The 27,527-nt window shown below is 43.3% G+C and overlaps 1 protein-coding gene across 1 annotated transcript in view; it reads right to left on the bottom strand.

Annotated features, from left to right (window-relative positions):
- Positions 1-27,527, bottom strand: part of AFF3 (AF4/FMR2 family member 3) — a 179,477-nt gene that overhangs the window by 39,173 nt on the left and 112,777 nt on the right. The window contains exons 7-11 of the mRNA XM_040425090.1: positions 24,732-24,847; positions 23,162-23,345; positions 20,191-20,315; positions 16,901-16,964; positions 8,530-8,666 (exon numbers count right to left, since the gene is read on the bottom strand). Of these exons, the coding sequence (XP_040281024.1) occupies positions 8,530-8,666; positions 16,901-16,964; positions 20,191-20,315; positions 23,162-23,345; positions 24,732-24,847 (626 nt within the window). The remainder of the gene's footprint in view (positions 1-8,529; positions 8,667-16,900; positions 16,965-20,190; positions 20,316-23,161; positions 23,346-24,731; positions 24,848-27,527) is intronic.

The following is a 27,527-nucleotide window of genomic DNA, read 5'->3' as shown; positions in this document are numbered from 1 at the left end:
CTGAAAGTACACACCCTAAGGTATTCGCTGATGGGCATAGTGAGTTCATAGAACTTTTTATTTTTTGTCACAAGTTAGCGGAAAATTATGATTTTTTTTTTTTTTTTCTTACAAAGTCTCATATTCCACTAACTTGTGACAAAAAATAAAAAGTTCTATGAACTCACTATGCCCATCAGCGAATACCTTGGGGTCTCTTCTTTCCAAAATGGGGTCACTTGTGGGGTAGTTATACTGCCCTGGCATTCTAGGGGCCCAAATGTGTGGTAAGGAGTTTGAAATCAAATTCTGTAAAAAATGACCTGTGAAATCCGAAAGGTGCTCTTTGGAATATGGGCCCCTTTGCCCACCTAGGCTGCAAAAAAGTGTCACACATCTGGTATCTCCGTACTCAGGAGAAGGTGGGGAATGTGTTTTGGGGTGTCATTTTATATATACCCATGCTGGGTGAGAGAAATATCTTGGCAAAAGACAACTTTTCCCATTTTTTATACAAAGTTGTCATTTGACCAAGATATTTATCTCACCCAGCATGGGTATATGTAAAAAGACACCCCAAAACACATTCCTCAACTTCTCCTGAGTACGGGGATACCAGATGTGTGACACTTTTTTGCAGCCTAGGTGGGCAAAGGGGCCCATATTCCAAAGAGCACCTTTCGGATTTCACTCCTCATTTTTTCCTGAATTTAAATTTCAAACTCCTTACCACACATTTGGGCCCCTAGAATACCAGGGCAGTATAACTACCCCACAAGTGACCCCATTTTGGAAAGAAGACACCCCAAGGTATTCCGTGAGGGGCATGGCGAGTTCCTAGAATTTTTTATTTTTTGTCACAAGTTAGTGGAAAATGATGATTTTTTTTTTTATTTTTTTTTTCATACAAAGTCTCATATTCCACAAACTTGTGACAAAAAATAAAAACTTCCATGAACTCACTATGCCCATCAGCGAATACCTTGGGGTCTCTTCTTTCCAAAATGGGGTCACTTGTGGGGTAGTTATACTGCCCTGGCATTCTAGGGGCCCAAATGTGTGGTAAGTAGGTAAATGACCTGTGAAATCCGAAAGGTGCTCTTTGGAATGTGGGCCCCTTTGCCCACCTAGGCTGCAAAAAAGTGTCACACATCTGGTATCTCTGTATTCAGGAGAAGTTGAGGAATGTGTTTTGGGGTGTCTTTTTACATATACCCATGCTGGGTGAGATAAATATCTTGGTCAAATGCCAACTTTGTATAAAAAAATGGGAAAAGTTGTCTTTTGCCAAGATATTTCTCTCACCCAGCATGGGTATATGTAAAATGACACCCCAAAACACATTCCCCAACTTCTCCCGATTACGGAGATACCAGATGTGTGACACTTTTTTGCAGCCTAGGTGGGCAAAGGGGCCCATATTCAAAAGAGCACCTTTCGGATTTCACAGGTCATTTTTTACAGAATTTGATTTCAAACTCCTTACCACACATTTGGGCCCCTAGAATGCCAGGGCAGTATAACTACCCCACAAGTGACCCCATTTTGGAAAGAAGAGACCCCAAGGTATTCGCTGATGGGCATAGTGAGTTCATGGAACTTTTTATTTTTTGTCACAAGTTAGTGGAATATGAGACTTTGTATGAAAAAAAAAAAAAAAAAAAAATAAGCATTTTCCACTAACTTGTGACAAAAAATAAAAAATTCTAGGAACTCGCCATGCCCCTCACGGAATACCTTGGGGTGTCTTCTTTCCAAAATGGGGTCACTTGTGGGGTAGTTATACTGCCCTGGCATTTTCCAGGGGCCCTAATGTGTGGTAAGTAGGTAAATGACCTGTGAAATCCTAAAGGTGCTCTTTGGAATATGGGCCCCTTTGCCCACCTAGGCTGCAAAAAAGTGTCACACATGTGGTATCGCCGTATTCAGGAGAAGTTGGGGAATGTGTTTTGGGGTGTCATTTTACATATACCCATGCTGGGTGAGAGAAATATCTTGGCAAAAGACAACTTTTCCCATTTTTTTATACAAAGTTGGCATTTGACCAAGATATTTCTCTCACCCAGCATGGGTATATGTAAAATGACACCCCAAAACACATTCCCCAACTTCTCCTGAGTACGGCGATACCAGATGTGTGACACTTTTTTGCAGCCTAGATGCGCAAAGGTGCCCAAATTCCTTTTAGGAGGGCATTTTTAGACATTTGGATACCAGACTTCTTCTCACGCTTTGGGGCCCCTAGAATGCCAGAGCAGTATAAATACCCCACATGTGACCCCATTTTGGAAAGAAGACACCCCAAGGTATTCAATGAGGGGCATGGCGAGTTCATAGAAATTTTTTTTTTTTTGGCACAAGTTAGCGGAAATTGATATTTTTAATTTTTTTCTCACAAAGTCTCCCGTTCCGCTAACTTGGGACAAAAATTTCAATCTTTCATGGACTCAATATGCCCCTCACGGAATACCTGGGGGTGTCTTCTTTCCGAAATGGGGTCACATGTGGGGTATTTATACTGCCCTGGCATTCTAGGGGCCCTAAAGCGTGAGAAGAAGTCTGGAATATAAATGTCTAAAAAATTTTACGCATTTGGATTCCGTGAGGGGTATGGTGAGTTCATGTGAGATTTTATTTTTTGACACAAGTTAGTGGAATATGAGACTTTGTAAGAAAAAAAAAATAAAATTCTGCTAACTTGGGCCAAAAAAATATCTGAATGGAGCCTTACAGAGGGGTGATCAATGACAGGGGGGTGATCAATGACAGGGGGGTGATCAATGACAGGGGGGGTGATCAATGACAGGGGGGGTGATCAATGACAGGGGGGTTGATCAATGACAGGGGGGTTGATCAATGACAGGGGGGTTGATCAGGGAGTCTATATGGGGTGATCACCACAGTCATTGATCACGCCCCTGTAAGGCTTCATTCAGACGTCCGGATGCGTTTTGCGGATCCGATCCATCTATCAGTGCATCCGTAAAAAATCATGCGGACATCTGAATGGAGCTTTACAGGGGGGTAATCAATGACAGGGGGGTGATCAGGGAGTCTATATGGGGTGATCACCACAGTCATTGATCACTCCCCTGTAAGGCTTCATTCAGACGTCCGGATGCGTTTTGCGGATCCGATCCATCTATCAGTGCATCCGTAAAAATCATGCGGACATCTGAATGGAGCTTTACAGGGGGGTAATCAATGACAGGGGGGTGATCAGGGAGTCTATATGGGGTGATCACCACAGTCATTGATCATGCCCCTGTAAGGCTTCATTCAGACGTCCGGATGCGTTTTGCGGATCGGATCCATCTATCAGTGCATCCGTAAAAATCATGCGGACATCTGAATGGAGCTTTACAGGGGGGTGATCAATGACAGGGGGGTGATCAGGGAGTCTATATGGGGTGATCACCACAGTCATTGATCATGCCCCTGTAAGGCTTCATTCAGACGTCCGGATGCGTTTTGCGGATCGGATCCATCTATCAGTGCATCCGTAAAAATCATGCGGACATCTGAATGGAGCTTTACAGGGGGGTGATCAATGACAGGGGGGTGATCAGGGAGTCTATATGGGGTGATCACCACAGTCATTGATCATGCCCCTGTAAGGCTTCATTCAGACGTCCGGATGCGTTTTGCGGATCGGATCCATCTATCAGTGCATCCGTAAAAATCATGCGGACATCTGAATGGAGCTTTACAGGGGGGTGATCAATGACAGGGGGGTGATCAGGGAGTCTATATGGGGTGATCACCACAGTCATTGATCATGCCCCTGTAAGGCTTCATTCAGACGTCCGGATGCGTTTTGCGGATCGGATCCATCTATCAGTGCATCCGTAAAAATCATGCGGACATCTGAATGGAGCTTTACAGGGGGGTGATCAGGGAGTCTATATGGGGTGATCACCACAGTCATTGATCATGCCCCTGTAAGGCTTCATTCAGACGTCCGGATGCGTTTTGCGGATCCGATCCATCTATCAGTGCATCCGTAAAAATCATGCGGACATCTGAATGGAGCTTTACAGGGGGGTGATCAGGGAGTCTATATGGGGTGATCACCACAGTCATTGATCACGCCCCTGTAAGGCTTCATTCAGACGTCCGGATGCGTTTTGCGGATCCGATCCATCTATCAGTGGATCCGTAAAAATCATGCGGACATCTGAATGGAGCTTTACAGGGGGGTAATCAATGACAGGGGGGTGATCAATGACAGGGGGGTGATCAGGGAGTCTATATGGGGTGATCAGGGGTGATCAGGGGTGATCAGGGGCTAATAAGGGGTTAATAAGTGACGGGGGGGGGGGTGTAGTGTAGTGTAGTGGTGCTTGGTGGGACTTTACTGAGCTACCTGTGTCCTCTGGTGGTCGATCCAAACAAATGGGACCACCAGAGGACCAGGTAGCAGGTATATTAGACGCTGTTATCAAAACAGCGTCTAATATACCTGTTAGGGGTTAAAAAAAGCACATCTCCAGCCTGCCAGCGAACGATCGCGGCTGGCAGGCTGGAGATCAACTCTCTTACCTTCCGTTCCTGTGAGCGCGCGCGCCTGTGTGCGCGCGTTAACAGGAAATCTCGCCCATCGCGAGATGACGCATATATGCGTGACTCTGCGCAGGGCTGCCACCTCCGGAACGCGATCCTGCGTTAGGCGGTCCGGAGGTGGTTAAGACCTTGTCTGGATTTCAGGGAGCTGAACAGTATCACTATTCGTGACCCTTATCCGCTTCCTCTGATCCCGGACCTGTTTAACCAGGTTGTTGGGGCTAAAGTCTTTTCCAAATTAGACCTAAGAGGGGCATACAACCTGGTCAGGGTCAGAGAAGGAGACGAATGGAAGACGGCCTTCAATACCCCTGAGGGCCATTTTGAGAATTTGGTTATGCCTTTTGGTTTGATGAATGCCCCAGCCGTTTTTCAGCATTTCGTGAACAGCATTTCTTATCATTTAATGGGAAAATTTGTATTAGTGTATTTGGATGACATTTTGATTTTTTCTCCTGATTTCAAAACTCATAAGGAACACTTACGTCAGGTCTTGCTCATCCTGCGGGAGAATAAATTATACGCGAAACTGGAAAAATGTGTGTTTGCGGTTCCAGAAATTCAATTTCTGGGGTTTCTTCTCTCCGCTTCTGGTTTTCGCATGGACCCCGAGAAGGTCCGCGCTGTGCTTGAGTGGGAGCTTCCTGAGAATCAGAAGGCGCTGATGTGTTTTTTGGGCTTTGCCAATTATTACAGGAAGTTTATTTTGAATTATTCCTCTGTTGTTAAACCACTCACTGATATGACCAGAAAGGGGGTAGATTTTTCTTCCTGGTCGGTAGAGGCGCGTAAGGCTTTTTCTAATATCAAGGAGAGTTTTGCTTCCGCTCCCATCCTGGTACAACCTGATATTTCTTTACCCTTCATAGTTGAGGTTGATGCTTCTGAGGTAGGTGTGGGTGTGGTCTTGTCTCAGGGTTCCTCTCCTGCCAAATGGCGACCGTGTGCCTTTTTCTCGAAGAAACTCTCCTCCGCAGAGAGAAATTACGATGTGGGAGATAGGGAATTGTTGGCCATCAAGTTGGCTTTTGAGGAATGGCGCCATTGGCTAGAGGGAGCCAGACACCCTATTACCGTGTTTACTGACCATAAAAATCTGGCCTACTTGGAGTCAGCCAAGCGTCTGAACCCGAGACAGGCCAGATGGTCTTTGTTCTTTTCAAGGTTTGATTTTGTTGTTACGTTCCGCCCTGGGGTTAAGAATGTGAAGGCAGATGCCCTGTCACGTTGTTTTCCGGGAGGTGGGAATTTTGAAGACCCGGGTCCCATTTTGGCTGAAGGTGTGGTGGTCTCTGCTCTTTTTCCTGAATTGGAGGCAGAGGTGCAGGCAGCCCAGTCAGAGGCTCCTGATCTTTGTCCTCCTGGGAGGTTGTTTGTGCCTCTCGCTTTGAGACACAAGATTTTTAAGGAACACCACGATACGGTCCTTGCTGGGCACCCGGGGGCAAGAGCCACACTGGATCTCATTGCTCGGAGATTCTGGTGGCCTGCGCTTCGTAAGTCGGTTGAGGGTTTTGTGGCAGCCTGCGAGACTTGCGCTCGTGCCAAAGTCCCTCATTCACGGCCATCAGGTCCTCTCCTTCCCTTACCCATTCCTTCCCGTCCTTGGACACATCTGTCCATGGACTTCATAACGGACCTGCCTCGTTCCTCGGGGAAGACTGTGATTCTGGTGGTGGTGGACCGTTTTAGCAAAATGGTGCATTTCATCCCTTTTCCGGGTTTGCCCAATGCTAAGACGCTGGCGCAGGCATTCATTGACCACATTGTCAAATTGCATGGTATTCCTTCAGACATAGTCTCTGATAGGGGCACGCAGTTTGTTTCCAGATTCTAGAAGGCTTTCTGTTCTCGCTTGGGGGTTCGGTTGTCATTCTCTTCTGCTTTCCACCCGCAGTCGAATGGCCAGACGGAGCGCGTCAATCAGAATCTGGAGATATATCTGCGCTGTTTTGTGGCGGAGAATCAGGAGGATTGGTGTTCTTTTTTGTCCCTTGCTGAGTTTGCTTTAAATAACCGTCGTCAGGAGTCCTCTGATAAGTCACCATTTTTTGGTGCATATGGGTTTCATCCGCAGTTTGGGACTTTCTCGGGAGAGGGGTCTTCTGGTTTACCTGATGAGGACAGATTCTCCTCGTCTTTGTCATCTATTTGGCAAAAGATTCAGGATAATCTAAAGAGCATGAGTGAGAGATATAAGCGTGTGGCAGATAAGAGACGTGTGCCTGGTCCGGACCTGAATGTTGGTGATCTGGTGTGGTTGTCTACCAAGAATATCAAATTGAAGGTTCCCTCCTGGAAGTTGGGTCCTAGGTTTATTGGGCCTTACAAGATCCTGTCTGTCATCAATCCTGTTGCCTACCGTCTTGATCTTCCTCAGACTTGGAAGATCCATAATGTTTTTCATAAGTCCTTATTGAAACCTTATGTTCAACCCATTGTACCCTCGCCTTTGCCTCCTCCTCCGATTATGGTTGATGGGAATCTTGAATTTCAGGTCTCTAGGATTGTGGATTCTCGTCTTGTCCGCGGTTCTCTCCAGTACCTCGTTCATTGGGAGGGTTATGGTCCTGAGGAGACGATGTGGGTCCCAGTGACGGACATTAAGGCCACTTGTCTCATCAGGGCTTTCCATAGGTCCCATCCTGAGAAGGTGGGCTCTGAGTGTCCGGAGTCCACTCGTAGAGGGAGGGGTACTGTCACAACCAGACAGCTGAGAAGCTCTGACAGAAGCCTTTCAGAACCTCCTCCTTGAGTTTTCTTTGTTTTGGTTTCAGTTCCTCATCTCGTTAGCCTCTCTCAGCTGTCATGCAGTTGGACTGATTGCTTCCCTTTAAATTCCTCCCCATAATGCAGTAGTGTGCGGCTTATACAACTTCCTGGAGTGTGTGTGCATGCTGTTCCTATATCCTAGTCTTCTGCAAGATAAGTGCTGTATATTTATTTGTGATTTTCTGTTTGCTGGATCTTAGGAGACCCTGACTCCCTCCGTGTCTGGTGTAGGGAGCCGGTGGTCGTGTCCCCTCACTATTGTAGGGTCTTCAGGCGTTAGATAGTTGAGATACGTGGATATGCGACCATCCACCTTTGGGGTGTTCGCATAGGCTGAGCAGTCAGGGAGAGTGTGCCAGGTCTCATGCAGGGGTCTCCCTTTTGTTCCTTAGTTGGGGATCCAGTGAGTCATAGACTATTTTGCATTGTCTTGTTTCCTGTACACCATCCGTGACAGCCTCCTTGAGGTGTTAAAGGAGTTGTTTTATTACAACTTATCTCCTATCTACTTGATTGGGGGGAAATGTCTGATCGACTGTGGTCTGACTGCTGGGGGCCCCCGTGTTATCTTTTTTGAATGGTGCAGCAGTGTGCATGTGTGTCTGAAGAGGATCACTAGATTGGGTGCCCATTTTCCTCCAACTGAATGGAGCAGCAGCACACATGCATGCCTGCCACTCCATTTAAACTGGGCAACACAAGCCCCCTCTTCTAGTGATCGGAACCCAGCGGTTTCCTGTGAATAGGGCACAGAGGCAAGGGTTTGAGCTGCAATGCCATATAAAGCATATGCACGGCTACAGCCTCTTTTTATTTGTGATCTGTAGAGGGCCAAGAATTTGGACTGATCAACATCTATGTACAATATATTTGTCAAAAAAAAGCCTGCTTCCTTCTGGAATTCCAACAATACTGCATGTTTGTCACATTGAATGAGTTCTGAGCATTAAAGAAAATGTAATATTAAATAAAGGGTATTGGCACAAACCACTCATGGTTTTAGAATTATGCATCAACCAACAAATGGTTGGATAACAAGTAGTGTTGGCAGTGTAATGCTGTATATTTTTGTTCTAGCATATTTTTTGTAATGAGATTATATTACTTGCATTCCAGTTGTACAGCTGGCTGACAATGAACAGTATTAGTACATCCATGTTTATGATGATTTTAACCTGAAATATTTCCCCAAATCCCTAGACAATGAGACATTACCTTATAAGTTCTACTGTCTCTGAGTACATTGTATAGGGAGACTTAGATTCCACTGGTCCATGTTCCATAGCATTTCCACATTCAATAAAAGCCAGGGCTGCTTCTGTATAGTTCAGCGCTTTTTCAAATTTGTCCACCTAGTAAAAATAATTGTGAAATGCGTAAGTAGCAATGTTACATATATAAGAAGGTGAAATGTGAATGTATAGTGCTTTTGGAAAGTCTTCAGCCCCTTACACTTTTTTCATATTTTAAGTTGTAGCTTTGTGCTAATATAAAAAACCATGTTTTCTGCCAACAATCTGCACTCAATCCTCCTTAATGAGAAAGTGAAAGAAGAATTTTAGAAATGGTTGCAAATTTAATAAAAAAGGCAAAAATAAAATTTTACATGGACATAATTATTTTTTCAGACCCTTTGCTATGACTCTTTAGCTCCGGGGGCCTCCCATTTCTCTTGATCATCTTTGAGATGTTCTTACACCTTGACTGGAGTCCACCTAGGGTAACTTCAGTTGATTGGACATGATTTGGAAAGATACACCCCTGTCTATATAAGGTCTCACAGCTGACAATGCATTAAAAACCAAGCAATGAGGACGAAAGAACTTCATGTAGAGCCCAGAGACATGATCTTGTGGAGGCACAGATCTGGAGAAGGGTACTAAAAAATTCTGCTCTACTGAAAGCTTCCAAGAGCATAGTGGCCTCCATAATTCTTAAATGGAAGAAGTTTGGAATAGCCAGGACTCTTCCTAGAGCTGGCCACCCGTCCAAACTAAGTAATCAGGGGAAAGGGGCCATGTTAAGAAAGACTACAAAGAACCCAATGGTTACTCTGGCTGGACTCTAAAGATCCCATGTGCAGATAGGAGAAAATTACAGAAGGTCAACCATCCCTTTAGTATTCCTCCAATCTGGGCTTTATGGCAGAATGTCCAGAAAGTAGCCTATTCTCAGTAAATGACATGAAAATTTGCAACAACAAAAAAATCACCTGAAGGACTCGCAGACTGTGAGAAACAAGATTCTCTTGTCTGATGAAACCAAGAGAAAACTTTTTCGCCTCAATTCTAAGCCTCATGTCTAGAAGAAACCAGGCACTGCCCAACACTATACCTACAGTGAAGCATGGCGGTGGCAGCATCATGCTGTGGGGAGTTTTTCAGCAGATGGGACAAGGAGACTGCTCAGATTGGAGGGAAAGCTTAATGGATAAAAGTACAGAGATATTATTAATGAAGACCTGATCCAGAGTGCTCTGGACCTCAGAATGGGCAGTTTACCTTTCAACAAGACAGTGACCCTAAACACACATCCAAGACAACATGAGTGGCTTAGGGACAACTCTAGGGACATCTACTTACCGTATATAGTTTTCATAGTTCACGTTATTACAGTCACAGCGATACTTTATGTATACTTTTTTTTTTTTTTAGGACACAATAGAGCATTTTAATGGGCAAAATGATTTATTTATTTTAATTTTAAATATTTTTAAAACTTGTTTTACTTTTTATTGTCTACCTGCTAGGGGACATTTGAGATGAGTGAATTTCTTGAAATTCATTTTGGGTCAGATTTTAACAAATTGGTCAGAAAATTTTATTTCGGCATGAAGTTATTCTAACCAAATCAAAATTGCTCCAATTGGCCTTAAAATTGGTGTATGACACTCCGAGGTCTCCTAGGACTCATATTTTCTTGTTTTGTCTCTCTCTTTTTTTTTATGTTTTCTCTTTCTCTGTCTTTTTCCTTTAAAGTTCTTTAACACAACGACAGCAATGGTAATGCCTCATTCACATGTCAGTCTTTCGGTCAGTGGTTTCTATCAGTGATTGTGAGCCAAAAACCAGGTGCAGCTCTAAACACAAAACAGATGCAGATCTTTCCGTTAGACTTTATGTCTGTGTAGCCTCCACTCCTGGTTTAGGGCACACCAACGTTCTTTGCATTCCGTATACGGGCCGTATGTTGATTCCGTACACGGTCCGTATACGGAACCATTCATTTCAATGGTCCGCAAAAGATGCGGACAGCACACAGAGTGCTCCGTTCCATGGCCCCGCAAAAATTATGAGGCATGTCCTATTCTTGTCCGTTTTGCGGACAAGAATAGGCATTTCTAAAATGGGCCTCCTGTTCCGTTCCGCAAATTGCGGGAGGCACACAGACGGCATCCGTTTTTTGCGGATCCGCAATTTGCGGACCGCAAAAAATTGACACGGTCATGTGCATGAGCCCTTAGGCTCACAATCACTGATGGAAATCATTGACCAAAACACTGATGTGTGAATGAATCTTCAATAATGTCATAATAGCAGTAACATATACAGCTATGGCTAAACTCATGCTTTATGGTGTTAACAAACAGTCTATTTAAAAACATATTTTACAGTCTGATTTATGCTTTTTAAAATTAAAAATCATTCAGAAATGTGTCCTTTATTGGGGGCAAATGCCTGCCGGTGTTTAAACACACACAGTGGAATCGTAGAAAAACACTGGTTTGGTATCAGCAAGTGGTCCAAAAACTATACTTTAACGGGAGCAGATGCCTGCCCATGTTTATACACACACACACACACACACACACACAGTACTATAGGAAGAAACAGTGGCTTGTTCTGAAATATAATACAATTATTGCAATGCTCACATATAAAAATTTTTGGGGGGGGGGGGGGGGTGCACAATAGATGCGTCCAAAATATATAGTACACTGTTGTTGATGCATTAAAAGACGATTATTACAATGCTCACTGATAAAGGTTTTTGGGAAAATAATACAGGAAAAATTGGACATCCATTGAGTGGGACAAAAATGTATGCTACTGTATTAAGAAAATCTATTATAGAATTATATATGCAATTAATCTAAGTGTCCGTATACGTGAGTTTTAACCTGGAAGTGGACCCTGTTATCAGAGGGTGTCTATACTTATGCTTTTTAAAGTAAAACTAATAAAAGTGAATTTTTAAAAAGGGTCCACTTCCAGGTTAAAAATGCTACTGTATTACACTGCTTTGTTGACACACTAAAATATGCATGCACAATTATTGCACACTTAGAAATGGTAGAAAAATGCAACAGGATTTTGAGAAACAGAAAAAGGCACAAGTAGATGTTGCGACAAAAATATCCACTATTCATCCACTAAAATATGCTTACTTGTGCACTTATCAACTGAAAAAATGCAACTGATTTTTGGGAAACAAAAAATAGCACTATTGGATGTCCCATGAGTTCGACCAAATGATATACACTGCTATTGATGCACTAAAATGTGCTTATTTGCGCACTATTAAACAGTAGAGAAATTGCAACAGGTTCTTGGAAACCGTAAAAGGCACAATGGGATGTCCCCTGGCTGCAACCAAGCTATACACTGCTACTGATGCACTAAAGCACACTTATTTGTGTTCTTATAAATGGTAAAACAATTACAACTTTTTTTTGTAAAAAACAAAAAAACACTAGAAGCAATTGGACGTGTGTGTGACAAAACTTTAAGCTATTATGATTCTGTTTAAGTACTAAAATACTCTTACTGCATATGTCTAAACTGTGAAGCGATGCAACAGATTTTTGAAAGAAAAAGGTGCAATTGTGCTGCATATAAGGCGGAATATGTGATGCTGGGATATATTTCTAATGTACACTTATGAACTGTAGAAGCTTTTCAACAGGTTTTTGGACCAAAAAAGGCTGGATCCTGCATATAAAAAAAATTACTGTCTATTTCAAATGGAAATGGCAGTGATGCAGTGAAACCTCTCCATAAGATTTTCTGTAATAGAATTTCACTTCCATCATATACTATGCATAGTGGCCATCTGCTTTATGAGGACCGAGGACCATACCTGTAGAAGACCATTTTTAATGCAATTCTGGAACAAAAATGTGAAATCCATCAGACAGCACATCTGACTGCACGGTCTGTATTCCTGTAGTCCTTATTTCTGCTCTTCTGACCACTCATAAATGCTCATTCAATTCAAACCGTTCCCTGCCCTCTTAACAGTGACCTCCACAGCGGCCCACCCCTTTAACAGTGTCCTCCACAGCGGGCTGCCCCTTTATTAGTGACCTACACAGTGCCCCATCTCCTTAACAGTGATTTCGAAAACACCCACCCCTTAACAGTGGCCTCTACAGTAATCTACCCCTTAACACTGACCTCCATAGTGGACCGTCCCCTTAACTGTGACCTCCACAGCAGCCTGCCCCTAGGGTGGCAAGAAGTCCAGTTTTAGGCAGGACAGTCCGGCTTTCAGACTCCCTGTTCTCCGTCTGGCGCAGGGCCTGGACGGACACAGGGATGTCTTTTTGAACAGCTCACTCTCAGACAGCAGCACTGTGCTGTCTGAGCGTGAGCTGCAGGTAGAAAGTCACCCTCCCTCCCACACCTGCAGCTGACAGAAGTTGATTTTCACCCTCATTTTTTCAATCCCTGTCGGCTGTGGAGTAGGAGGGTGTCTGGTCTAACCTGGTCGGGGCGTGGCTTGGTGGGACCTGGGGGTGGAATTTTTAAGTCCGTCTTTTGAGAGTGGCCTAAATGGCCACCCTACCTGCCCCCTTAACTGTGACCTTAACAGTGCTCCGCTCCTTTAACAGTGTCATCCACAGCGCCCTGCCCCTTTAAAGCTGACCTACAGCAGTGAAGAAAAATTGCTAGGTTGTTATGGAAACCTGGTGTAAAACTGTGTGTGTGGAGACTAGGGGCATGCAATCTTCTATTGGCTGATAAGGGTCATGTGACCAGGCTTCTATTGGCTAATGCATTTTTTGGGAATATCTCAATAACGGTAAATCCTAGAGAGCTGAGACCTGGTCTAAAACTTTCCCGGACACCTGATGTACCTGTGTGCCAAATTTCGTGATTGCAAATCCGACGGTGCGGATTTCTTTAGCGGACACACACACACACACACACTCAACTTTATACTGTATATTAGATCTCTACAGCAGTGCAAAAAATTACCAATTGTTGTATTCAGCTTCTCATTGGCAGTCCCACAGTGTTTAATGGTGTGGCAGTCCACATGCTCAACCACTGTTCCATTCATACAAGGAGACAAGGACCTCTGCCCTTACCATATGTTACTTCTGTTATAACCTTATTTTATGAAACAGCACAAGTTCACACACTGCATTTTCATGTTATTGTTTTTTTCCAAGACTCATAGATTTGAATTACAACTCTCTTTGTAGACTGAGTCTATTCCTACAGAAACCGGACAACCCCTTTATAGACCTATGTACACAATTCAACAAAAGAGAATGAACAGGGGCGTAGCTAAAGGCTCATGGTCCCTGGTACAAGAGTTCAGCTTAGGACCCCTTCCCTCAGTGCTGTGTGGCAAGGGGCAGGGAAGCACATAGCCTTCCTGCTGCCTGAGGCAAAAATTGAAACGGCAACACCCCCCCCCCCCTTCCCCATACCAAATTCTTGACCTAACCTCTTCCCTCCAGCCAGAGGTGTAACTTGACCAGCATGCACTTTCTTTAATACCAGTGTCTTCTTATGTGGTCCAAGGGTTTTTGGGCCCCCTCATAGCGACTGCTACCTCTGCACCCCCTATAGCTACGGTCTTGGAGCCGATACCTTATTTACACAGTGTTGAATTGGGGCTTTACTGGAGGCTTTAAGGATTTTTAAGTGAGTATAATGACAGGTGTCTATCAACACAAAGATCCACTATTATTTTGTCTAGAAAAAAGTGTACCACAGCTGCACTGCATCGGAGAAAAGAGTAAAAATAAAAATGCACCTTGCAGCTATGTTGTAAATAATAATTTATCCACTAGATGGCGACAAATCTTTATTATTGCAGACAAAATGCTAACGCACCGTTACTTGCTCTTATAGTCATTTTTTTGTAAACCATATAACATGTTGTAGTGATTTCCATGTATGAGTGGACTGTCCAATGGTGTTTGCATTTTTGCACTCTATCCCATCTAGAGATGTAAGTCATTTCCATTCACAGTAAGGCCTCATGCACACGGCCGTTCCGTGCATTGGGGACCGCAATTAATGGTCCCAGAGCACGGGCAACGTCCGTGCGGCGGCCGGAACGGATCGAGACCCATTTAACTTGAATGGGGCCGTGATCCGTCCGCACCGCAAAAAAATAGAACATGTTCTATTTTTTTGCGGTGCAGAGGCACAGACATAAACACCACGGAAGCACTCCATAATGCTTCAGTGGGGTTCTGTGCCTCCGTTCTGCACCGCAGCTCTAGATTGCTAACCCATTCAAGTGAATGGACCCGCATCCGTGATGTGGGGAGCACACTGCCGATGCCCACATATTGCGGACCCACTGTTCACGGGCCGCAATATGGCCACGGCCGGGTGCATGAGACCTAACAGTGTGTTTTCCATGTTCATCCAGATGGGCACATAATGATATAAGCAGGGAATCAGTTTTATGACACTGACAACTGAAAATAAATTGAATGCGGTTGTTTCTTATGTCACATGGAATGGAACAGTCGGGCTAATTTTCTAACATGGCATCTAGATGCCTTAAGCAGATCTAATGAAACAACAATTAACTTTTATACATCTGGTGCAAATGAAACAATAAAAACATGTTTGATGAGCTGGTATAGTGAAGACCATATGGTAGAGATAAACTGTTAGCAGTCTGTCACGCCCTGACCCTTTTATTATATAACAGGCATATCTGGCTAGTATACCCCAAAACAGATTTTGATATTTTATTTAAAGCTTTGACAATGGGTCACAAATGACAGTGATTTACTATTAACATCAGCCCCCCCCCCCCTCCCATCACAGCATTTGTAATGATCAATAGTGTTGCCTTTCCATTGCTTCTAGTCTTTTGAAGTTAAACCCTGTCAAACAGTAGAGGTATAAGGGACATATACTACTTCAAGAGCAGAGAACCTGGGAGCTCACACACTTGGCTTAGTAAATAAGACAATGGTGAGCTCCAGTTCTCAGATCTTTTGAGGTAGTTCAGGTATGACAAGAACTGTTGCTCTCTGAAGCTAGAAAAAGGTCCAAGGTAACAGAATAGTAGGGACTGGACTTTGGAGGTTTCAAGCTTATAGGGTGTTAAAAGTGCTATCCGACCCCTGAAATGTCCCACCATATGTCCGGGCCCCTCACACATAATGCACTTACCTGGCTCCCCAGCATCCGTGTGGCTTCTGAAGCCAGCACAGCCGCCGCTGCATCTCTCTGTCGTGTGGATGAAAATATCCGGCATCGGGGGAAGTGGGGGGGGGGGAGAAATCCGCCAATGGCAGGCAGTGACAGGGACAAGCCTTGCGAATGATGCTTGCCATTGGCTGATCCCACCCCCCCATCCGCCAGTATATAGTGAGTATAATGATTTGATTTACTATAAATAGAAGGAAATCAATTTTAATCTGTAACATGCACTAAAAAATCTACGTCAATGACTGCAATAAAAAAATGAAGACCCAAAGTATTGACCAGGCGCAAAAATGAGACTGCTATATAACACACCTCCCAAAGTATCCTCTTGGTCAGTCAGAAGCTCAGATGTTGGTGCATGTACAGTACTTTACAAGCTAGTTCAGCATTATTAGGTCATCTTGGACAACCAAATGGCCTTCTTACATGGACTGATAATCAAGCTAATTATTGGGGATGAGTGTTTGTAGAAACGTTCATTCCCAATAACTGCCCTGTGTAAAAGGAGCCAACGATCACCAGATGAATGAGCAAACACTTGTTCGTCGATGATCATGTCCTTCAGACAGCACCTAAAATGATTGCTTCTGTGCCACTAATCAGCCTGTATAAATAATGATCAATGATTTCCTATAGGGATAAGGAATCGCTAGAACAATTGTAACAATTACAAACCAAGCCCTTATTTCCGCTGACAATCAGGCAATTATCGGGAACGCTTGTTTCATTCCCAATAATTGCCTGAAACATTGGTCCATGTTAAATGACCTTAATTTCCAGGGTCTGTCCTAGTGACAGACTCTCTTCAGATGAGATAAATTACCATATGAGATCAGAATGTGACCTTGGGAGTAATATTTTTTTTTTTATACATATTGAATTCCATCTGATCCTTCCAAGACTACATCATAAAAGTTTCACTTGCTTGTAAAATAATATAACTATAACTTTACTAAGGCCCTTACAGTCAGCCGGCATAATCACTTGTTTTCAGAGTAATTGTTTGACAAAAACACTCAATGAAACAAGTATTCCATAATTTAACAAAGCCAGTCATGCTTGTAATAGGTTTTATAATTCTCTTTGGTGGTTTGTGCTGATGATAACTTCATGCCCATAAAATACCAGGACAAAATTAATTTTGCATACTGTATCTGGGAGGAGAGTGTACTTACCATGGCATCTGCTTTATGCTTCATTCGCTTAGCTTCCTGCATAAAGTAATCTGCATTGCGAACTCTATGAAACGAGAATGAGAATGCTCAAAAGTATTCTTTTATGAAATTGATATTTGCAGGGGTGTTTCGTCCTGCTTATAACCTTCATAAAATCAAATTCATATAATTATCATCATTTATCATACAGTTGAAACCAGAAGTTTACATACACTATATAAAAAGACACATATGCATGTTTTTCTCAATATCTGACATGAAATCAGAATAAACCTTTCCTGTTTTGGTCAATTAGGATTACCATAATTATTATTATTTGCCAAATGCCAGAATAATAAGAGAGAGAGAGAATGTTTTAAGGCATTTTTATTACTTTCTGCAAAGTCAAAAGTTTAGATACATTACATTAATATTTAGTACCATTGCCCTTAAACTATATGACTTGGGTCAAACATTTTGGATATCCTTCCACAAGCTTACAATAGTTGGTCAGAATTTGGGCCCATTCCTCCTGACAAAACTGGTGTAACTGAGCCATATTTGTTGGTTGCCTTGCTCGCACTTGCCTTTTCAGCTTTGCCCATAAATTTTCAATAGGATTGAGATCAGGGCTTTGTGATGGCCAGTCCAAAACATTGACTTTGTTATCCTTAAGCCACTTTGTAACCAGTTTGGCAGTATGCTTCGGGTCATTGTCCATTTGGAAGACCCATTTCCGCACAAGTTTAAACTTCCTGGCTGATGTCTTGAGATGTTGCTTCAGTATTTCGACATAATCTTCTTTCCTCATGATGCCATCTATTTTGTGAAGTGCACCAGTCCCTCCTGCAGTAAAACAACCCCACAACTTGATGCTGCCACCCCTGTGTTTCACAGTTGGGATGGTGTTCTTAGGCTTCGAAGCTTCTCCCTTTTTTCTCCAAATGTAACGATAGTCATTATGGCCAAAAAGTTTAATTTTAGTTTCGTCAGACCACAGGACATGTCTCCAAAAATGTAGATCTTTGTTGCTGTGTGCTTTTGCAAACATTAATCTGGCTTTTTTTATGTTTCTTTTGGAGTAATGGCTTCTTCCTAGGAGAGTGGTCTTTCAGCCCATGTTGATACAGTACTCGTTTCTCTGTGGATATTGGGACAATCTTACCAGCTTCTGCCATCATCTTCACAAGGTCTTTTGCTTTTGTTCTTGGGTTGATATGCACATGTCGGACCAAAGCACGTTCATCTCTGGGACACAGAACCAGTCTCCTTCCTGAGTGGTATGATGGCTGGACAGGACATTCCCATCTTGTTTGTACTTGTATATAATTGTTTATACAGATGAACAAGGCCTCTTCAGGTATCTTGAAATTGCACCCAAGGTTGAGCCAGACTTGTGCAAGTCCACAATTCTCTTCCCGATACCGTGGCTGATTTCTTTAGACTTTCCCATGATGCTACACAAAGAAGCAGTGTGTATCAGGTGTGCATTTCAATATATCCACAGGTGTGTCTCCAATTAACTCAGATGTTGCCAACAAACCTAACAGAAGCTTCCAAACACATGACATCATCATATGGGCAGTCCAGAATTGTTTAAAGGCATAGTAATCTTAGTGTATGTAAACTTTAGACATTGCAGAAAGTATTAAAAATGCCTTAAAACATTCTCTCTCTCTCATTATTCTGACATTTGGAAAATAATAATAATAATTATGGTAATACGAATTGACCAAAAACAGGAAAGGTTTATTCAGATTTCATGTCAGATATTGAGTAAAACATGCATATGTGTCTTTTTATATAGTGTATGTAAACTTCTGGTTTCAACTGTAGATAGATAATTTATAACACAAGGGTACCCATACATGTCGCTCCTGAGCCATGGTAACTGCCCTTGAATTACCACTAATTGCTGTGCTGCAATTTTAACTGCACATTTAAACCCTGACATATGCAGGTACACCCCAGCAATTAGCAGTAATCCATGTGCAATGTGTATGAGCCCAAGCTATTGCTAAGGGGTATATCATTAGGAGTTGCTGATTCCTTCCTTCATCATCGTCTAAAGTTAGGTCCTCTTAAAGCTGGCCCCAACTGTCTCTCCACTACATCACGTAGCATTAACTAAACACTGTGCAGACAAACACAAATATTATAATGCATTTTTTTACACTTTTTTGCCAAGCAGCAAAAGAAAATTCCATGTCTATCCCATGTCTTGTGAGTGCAAGTTTTGAAACAGGATGTAGTGTAGATGGCCCTGTTATAAAGGGTTGGTACAGCAGCTGGGCCAACAGTGACCCACTTGTGATATTCTTCTAATAAGTATCTGCTAACTAAGGGTAGGTAATTGCCCGAATGAAGAGATGTATAAATGATTGGATCATTCATGGAGCTGTTTGTCTACATTGCTGTCAGCAGCAGAGCACATCCCCTGTGCACAAATGTGCTACCGACAACAGTTCATTTTTATGCAGGCTAAAAAGATCCTTTCAGCTGACAAATCAGTGATGTTTTGGCTGATTAATGGACCTTTTACACAGGCCAATCAACTGCAGTTTTTACATGGGACGTTCTTTTTGACCCCAGTAAAATTCTCTTAACATAAGGGGTTTAAATTTTCTCTGCTATGACCTTGTGCCACCTATTGGATGACTACTCTGTCCTCCTGGATAAAATCTTATTTACATTTCCTTTTTTGCCCCCAATGAGCATTACCTATAATACTCCCTGTGCCAGCTTGGCAGTCTCCACAAGGAGAAACTTAATTCCTCCAGAACCAACCCAAGGACCTTTCACCCAACCAAACCAGTTCCTTGCTCTGAACTGATGAAGGACAAATACCCCCAGATATCTGCACATCAGTGTCTGTTCCTCCTCCTCCTCCTCGTGGGATATTTTTTCCCAAGTTACAGTTCCAAAGTCAGTTTAAAATGCCAAGCATTTATCTGCTGGGTAGCCAGTGTTGGATTGACCCACCAGAGTACCAGAGGATCCTCCAGTGGGCTCAGGCTCTGATACCATAGTAAGTCCCAAAGGTCCAGGAGAAAAAACGTTTGGTAGTGCCTTTGGAGCCAATAACTTTCAACTAAGGCTTATTTCTTTGAAATTAAACATTTTAGACTTTATTGATAATATGAGGTTTGGGCCCTGAGAATAATTTCTTCTGGTGGGCCCAAGGAACCTTAGTCTGACCTGGAGGGTAGCCATCCAATATACGGCCCGCATTTTGTCATTCTGGATAAGAGATTATTTACATTTTCCTGATATAAAATCCTGGAAACTCAAACTGCTGTATTGTATTGTACCTTGTGCTATGCAACTGCTTTGTTAGCCTTGGATCTGTATGTCCATTCTGTGCAGGTGAGCAAAGGTTCAAATTTGAGTCGTCTTTATTCAACACAGAACTTGTATTGTTTGATAGTTGTGATCTCTAACAAAAAAGTAGCAAACAAGCTGTAATTTAATACCATACAAACACACATTATACATGCTATTTTATAAGCAACACATTTTTGTTCTGCCTCAGTAGTCCATGTAGCCTGTATTACTTGTCAGTTGTCATTTAATGTTTATTGTGAATTACAACTGATTACTTTCTTTTAAATCTAGCGCCACCTACTGTTTTACTTTTACTTTTGTCTCTGTCCTTCATGGCTGAGGTGCTTAAACATGCTCAGTTCCATCCTTCAACTGCCATCAGCCCCACATACAGTTAAAGGCTGTGACAGTTAGGCTGGGTTCACAAGGGCGAGATTTCCGTGTGGGTGCAATGCGTGAGGTGAACGCATTGCACCCACACTGAATCCGGACCCATTCACTTCTATGAGGCTGTGCATATGAACAGTGATTTTCACGCATCACTTGTGCGTTGCGTGAAAATCGCAGCATGCTCTATATTATGCGTTTATCACGCAACGCAGGCCCCATAGAAGTGAATGGGGCTGCGTGAAAATCGCAAGCATTCGCAAGCAAGTGCGGATGCGGTGCGATTTTCACGCATGGTTGCTAAGATGACAGTCTATTCACTGTATTATTTTCCCTTATAACATGGTTATAAGAGAAAATAATAGCATTCTTAATACATGCTATATAAATATATATATTAACTCACCTCCTCCTCTTGATCGCGTAATTGCCGATCTCTTCTTGCTTCTTTCATCATGAGCTACCGGCTAAAGGAACTGTGGTGACGTCACATCACATGGTCCAATCACATGGTCCATCACTGTGGTGATGGACCATGTGATGAGCTCAGTGACATCACCACAGGTCCTTTGACAGGTCCTGAAGCAAGAATAGGAGACCGGCAGCTACGCGATCAATTGGAGGAGGTGAGTTAATTAATTTATTTTTTTAACCCTCAATTGACCTTCTACTAAGCATTCTGTATTAAAGAATGCTATTATTTTCCCTTATAACCATGTTATAAGGTAAAATAATTACATCTACACAACACCGAACCCAAACCTGAACTTCAGTGAAGAAGTTCGGGTCTGGGTACCACATTCAGTTTTTTATCACGCGCGTGCAAAACGCATTGCACCCGCGCGATAAAAACTGAACAATGGAACGCAATCGCAGTCAAAACTGACTGCAATTGGGTACCTACTTGCGCGGGTTTGCCGCAATGCACCCGGGACGCATCCTGAGCCAAAACGCGACGCCCGTGTTAACCCAGCCTTAAAGGGAGAGAACTCCATCTTCAGGAGACTGCTCCTCTGAGAGCTTCCAACCGCTTGTTTTAGCGATCGGGACTCAGACCTACACCAATGATATGATATATCAGGAGTTTTTGTAAAGTTTTTGTAAAGTGTACTTACTAATTATTTTACCTTTAAAATAAATAAATTACAGTCATACTCCTGCTTCTGATCACATAGACATAACTGTTGTGCCCATGCAGTCACTGATGACTACATGTACTATGTCCTGCTGAGATGGTATTCACAGGGAAAAGCACCCCAACAAGGCCTAAAAGAATCAACCCTACATGTCACTAGAATGCAACACGGGATCGAAAATTGGAAGATTGGAGCATTTGCAAAATTCTCACAACTGGATCAAAAGTTTATAATTTAGAGATATAAAACACATAAACATATATAAAAACATCAATATACAAGAAAGGAAAGAATTGATTAAGTTGTAAAATGAAATGACTAAAACCATTAAAGCATTGCATGAAAAAAATTGCTGTAATGTGGTTTATAAAGCTGAGCTGAGGTTTGGAGACAGATGATGACAGCCGGTGTTTCTGTTCACATCATCAATCTTCTACATGTGGAAAATGGGCTTGCGTGTTCACAATCTCTCATGGATACTGATTATGAGGCTGGAGTTATCAGATTGCTCCAATTAAACCTGATCAATTATCAACGTTAAGGTTTCAAGAATAACAAGCCAATGAAATTTAAATTTTTTACTCTTTGACCTCATATCTATCTATAGACAACTATACATAAATGTAGCACTAAGGTATTTTGCACATGTTCATCTCGTATAGAGAGGTAATACTACATCAAAAGTTTGCTACGGAGCCATACTGTACTGCTATGTGCCTCCCTACAAAATGAAAGCTAAAGGGGTCCTACAAGGTATGATTTTATTTCACTAGCTTGCAGAGGAGACTGTCAAAATGATAAACAATCTTACACTTATCTTACCAATTTTCTCCGATCCAGCACTATGCACCGTCCTCTTCCCCCTTGCATTCTTATGTGCCATGCATCGCTGAAGCCAGTGACTGGTTGCAGCAATATGAGGGACGTCACTGCTTTCACAGGCTACAGCTCAAGCAAGGGGACCGTGTAGTACCAGAGGGTTGGATCAGACTGAGAAGGTAAGTGTAACATTGTTTATTATCAGTTTGCACCATGCTCCATCACAGAATGAGTACGTAGGCATACAGTATGGATGAAGCCTGGCACCAGTGATTGCTTTTAGATCCAACATGTATTCTAAAAAATTTAAGGTGGTTACCATCAATTTATCCAAAGAATATTTTATGTGGTCCAGGATTTTGACACCAAGATGCTATATTAGCAATTCACATTTACTGTCTCTGTTAGGAAGAGAGGCATCAATTGCTTTTAGCATTTTCCATGGTTTTTGAATGTTGTCCCTATGTTGGCTCAGGCCATATCACACCTCATTGTGTTACTACAGGCTCTACAGAACTCTGTAGTCAAATCCACTCATAAAATGTACTCCAGTCTTAATGGTCTGAATATATAACTAGAATTCTATTTTAATTGTAGAACACAATATAAAACTTACCTGTCGAGAATGTGAGTGCTTTTCTTGCTGATGTCGGTTGCAAGAAGTGTTGGTAGACATGATATCTCTATCACATTTGTTTACAGAAGAAATTTCCTCAATTGTGCATTTTGGTTTAGGCTCATCAGGAAGAGAAGGTAACGGAGATAGACATTTCCCTGGTTTTGATAGAGTCATCTCAAAGCTGTATAAAATGATCAAAATAATGTGGATACCAGGTTTAATATGACAATGGCTGGTAGCAGACTGACTTTCAACCACAACATTAGACATCATACACCTCATGCACACGACGAGATCCACATTTTTTGTGGATCGGATGCAGACCTATTCACTTCAATAGGGCCACAAAAGATGCAGGCAGCGCGCCGTGTGCTGCCCGCATCTATATGTCTGTTCTGAAGCAAATTGCGGTCCCCAATGCACGGAACCGCCGCACAACGGCCGTGTGCATGAGGCCTTACCCTGGATGTTCTGTAGTGATATACATAATATTAGGAGGAAAGGGGTTAGGTTGAGAATTCGGTATGCGGGGGAGGGGGGGCGCTTTTTCAATTTTCGCCTCAGGAACCAGAAAGGCTAGGTGCACCCCTGAAGGTGGAATCTGACTGGTTGCTGTGGGCAGTGTTCCTTAGCCCCAGTTTTGATAGATCTCCCCCACAATTCTTTTTCTGTCTCAAATTCTTTTCTTACAGCTTAAAAAAAAGTTTTCCCATGAGTTCTGCATTTTATTCCTTCAATATTTTATAAAAATCTAATAACAGTTTCATTCTGAAAAAAAATGCCTGATGTATCTTGAAACACAATAATACCACCAACTATATGTAGGTTGACTAAGAAATGAAATAGATATTTGTAGTTATATAGACCCATGACTAAAATGGAAAAAATTGGCCTGATAATGAATTGGAGTAAACCCTCCAGTAAAGAAACGGTTAACCTACCATCGTCACAGACGGATCCGTTCAGATAATACAGCCGCCTGCATCCGTTCAGAACGGATCCGTTTGTATTATCTTTAACATAGCCAAGACAGATCCGTCTTGAACACCATTGAAAGTCAATGGGGGACAGATACGTTTTCTATTGTGCCAGATTGTGTCAGAGAAAACGGATCCGTCCCCATTGACTTACATTGTGTGTCAGGACGGATCCGTTTGGCTCAGTTTCATCAGACGGACACCAAAACGCTGTAAGCAGTGTTTTGGTGTCCGCCTCCAGAGCAGAATAGTGACTGAACGGAGGCAAACTGATCCATTCTGAGCGGATCCTTATCCATTCAGAATGCATTGGGGCTAAACTGATCCATTTTGAGAGCCCTGAACGAATCTCACAAACGGAAAGCCAAAACGCTAGTGTGAAAGTAGACTAACTGTGCTTCTTATACCATGCATCTGCTATTTGTGTGTAACATCAGAGGTGCATGGCATCATTACATGTCTTGTACGTTGTGCCCATAGAGATGTCACCAGCACACACAGCAATTCCAACAGTTCTTATTATATAGAGAAATAGAGGGAAAAAGGCTGTGGTCATCGCTGTACATCACACCAGGAAGGGAATTCCATACCTGTCGAGTTCTAAGCTCTGGCTGTTTGCTGTATAATTACTCTCAACTGGAAATTGTAGACTATCCTCCTTTTCCACAGGGTTCTTCTTCATCTCCTGAGATCCTTCACTTTCACACTACACAACAGAGATATTTCTTCAATGGGTTAAAGTTTCAGCAGACACATACTAAACAATCCATTTAGAGAATCACAGTAAGGGCCTCATGCATATGCATGTATTTTGTGGTCTGTGTGTGGACCAACTGACTTCAAAGGGTCCGTGTTCCACATTTTACGGACATGCATAGGACATGTTCTATTCTTTTGCGGAATGGACATATGGATGCGCAAAGCACACAGATGATCCATGTGCTTTCTGCAACTGTATGTTCATTCCACAAAAGATAGAACATGTCCTATTCTAGGCTGTAAAATACAGAACATGGACCCATTGAAGTCAACGGGTCCACAAAAATACGGATGCAGCACGGATGTCACACGAACGTCATCCGTGTTTTGTGGACCACAAAATACATACAGTCCTGTGCGTGAGGCCTAAATAGATGTTTTTCTACATTCACAAGCACTGCAAACTGCACAAGTAGAACATTTCTCCTAGCATGTTGTTATATACAGTGTATATAATGAATTAACCCCACCAGAGCGTTTAGCTTGGGGGGGGGGGGGGGGGGGGGAACATGGGGGCAATGACACCTTAGGTATTTTTAAAGTTAGGGGTTGGCTAGGGTCATTGTTTCTCTTACCTGTCTCTCTTTTCCCGCCCTTTTTCTATTCCAGGTAAAATCACCTCAGAAAGCATCTTACCTGCATTCTAGAAGATTCCAGCTGCTGCGTGTCAAGAATGCAGCTGATTGGTTGCTGCCTGTTGCTGGGGGAGATTTCCAGCTCCCTGATTTGTTGTTAGTCTAGCGGCGGGAATCTGTTCCCCTTTATATTTCCAGGTTCTGCAGAGCTGGCTCAGAAGCGCCTGAAGAGCCGACCAGCGTCCCCCCCTCCCTTATTTTTTCACTTTGTCACCTGTCGCTGGGCTTTATTAGAGGGGTAGTGTCGCTCAGCTCATGCTGAGTGGATCTTGGTCTTTATATGGTTAATTTATTATTGGTCTTTTGGTATTGGTTATGGTATTTTTAAATTTATTTATTTATTTAACTTATGGTTGTAAAATATTTTTAAGTGACCCTTAATAAAGCACAGCGGCCATTTCCTCCACTATGTTGTTGGTGTCAATTATTTATTTAGTGACCAAGTTAGTGTTAGAGTGTGTCATTTGCCTCCATGTTTTATATACAGTTTTGTATTACATCTGTATGACATTAAGCTGCTGTATGAAGTGTAAGTTATGCCAATCGGTCATGCAGAGTGGCTGCACAGTAAAATATTTTGAGGGCGTGTAATCAAGACTTAATCATTAGATTGAAAAGGAGGGACTTTACTGCCACACAATATAGAGGGTGAAATCAGCCGTAAGGTAGCATCATTTACACCATGGGTGTCAAACATGCGGCCCGCGGGCCGCATGCGGCCCGCAATGAATATCTTTGCGGCCCGGCAGTCTAGTATCTCTGAACATGAGCGCTGCTATCGGCGCGCTCATGTTCTCTCAGCAGCACGGGGAGAAGGAAGCTGTCCTCCCTCCCCCCTGTGCTGCTGCCGCTGCCACCAATGAGAAGAGAGGGGGGGAGGAGGGGCGGGCGCACTGCGCTACCAATGAGGAGAGAGGGGGGGAGGAGGGGCGGGCGCACTGCGCCACCAATGAGGAGAGAGGGGCGGAGGAGAGAGGGGCGGAGGAGGGGCGGGCGCACTGAGCCACCAATGATAGGACTATTCCCATTTCCCACACAGAGCGGCGCCCAGCGATGTCTCAGCACTCACCATTAGTCCTGGGCGCCGCTCCGTTCGCCTGCAGTGCTCCATTACTGTCTCCTCTCCTGCTCCACATGCTGATTACTATCGGAGGAATGGGGAGGAGACATCAGCTTCACTAGTGGACGTTCCTTCTTCCTGCGCTGTGATTGGACAGCGCTACAGCCAGGAAGAAGGAACGCCCACTAGTGAAGCTGATGTCTCCTCCCATCGCTCCGATAGTAATCAGCAGCATGTGGAGCAGGAGAGGAGACAGTAATGGAGCACTGCAGGCGAACGGAGCGGCGAACAGAACTAATGGTGAGTGCTGAGACATCGCTGGGCGCCGCTCTGTGTGGCCTGATAGTAAGAGTCAGTCTTTAACACAATACAGGAGGCGGGTGCCGGCAGCAGAATCGCATTGCCGGCACCCTGCCGCTGACAGGGAGCTGCGATCAGAGGCAGTTAACCCCTTAGGTGCCGCACCTGAGGGGTTAACTGCTGATCTGCCAGTACCAGCCTCCTGTATAAAGGGGAAATTTATCATTGGTGGTGCAGTGTGCCCCCCTCAACCCCCCATCCCATTAAAATCATTAGTGGCACAGTGCGCCAGCCCCTCTCAACCCCCCCAGTATTAAAATCATTGGTGGCAGTGGCCACAGGGACCTCTCCCCTCCCCCTCATTGGTGGTGCAGTGGCAGCTTCTGATCAGAGCCCCAGCTGTGTAAGCCTGGGGCTCCGATCAGTTACCATGGCAGCCAGGACGCTACAGAAGCCCTGGTTGCCATGATAACATCCCTGATGCTGTGTGCACAAGGCACAGAGCAGCAGGGACAGTGTGAAGTCCTATTCACCCTAATAGAGCTGAATAGGACAAGGGATGAAAGATCCCAGGTTCTCGCCCCTAAGGCTACTTTCACACTTGCGTTCAGAGCGGATCCGTCTGAGACGGA

Source organism: Bufo bufo, chromosome 3, assembly GCF_905171765.1.
Source record: "Bufo bufo chromosome 3, aBufBuf1.1, whole genome shotgun sequence".
Lineage (NCBI taxonomy): Eukaryota > Metazoa > Chordata > Amphibia > Anura > Bufonidae > Bufo > Bufo bufo.
The sequence above is the reverse complement of the archived record's forward strand: the minus strand, read 5'-3'. Positions and strand labels throughout refer to the sequence as shown.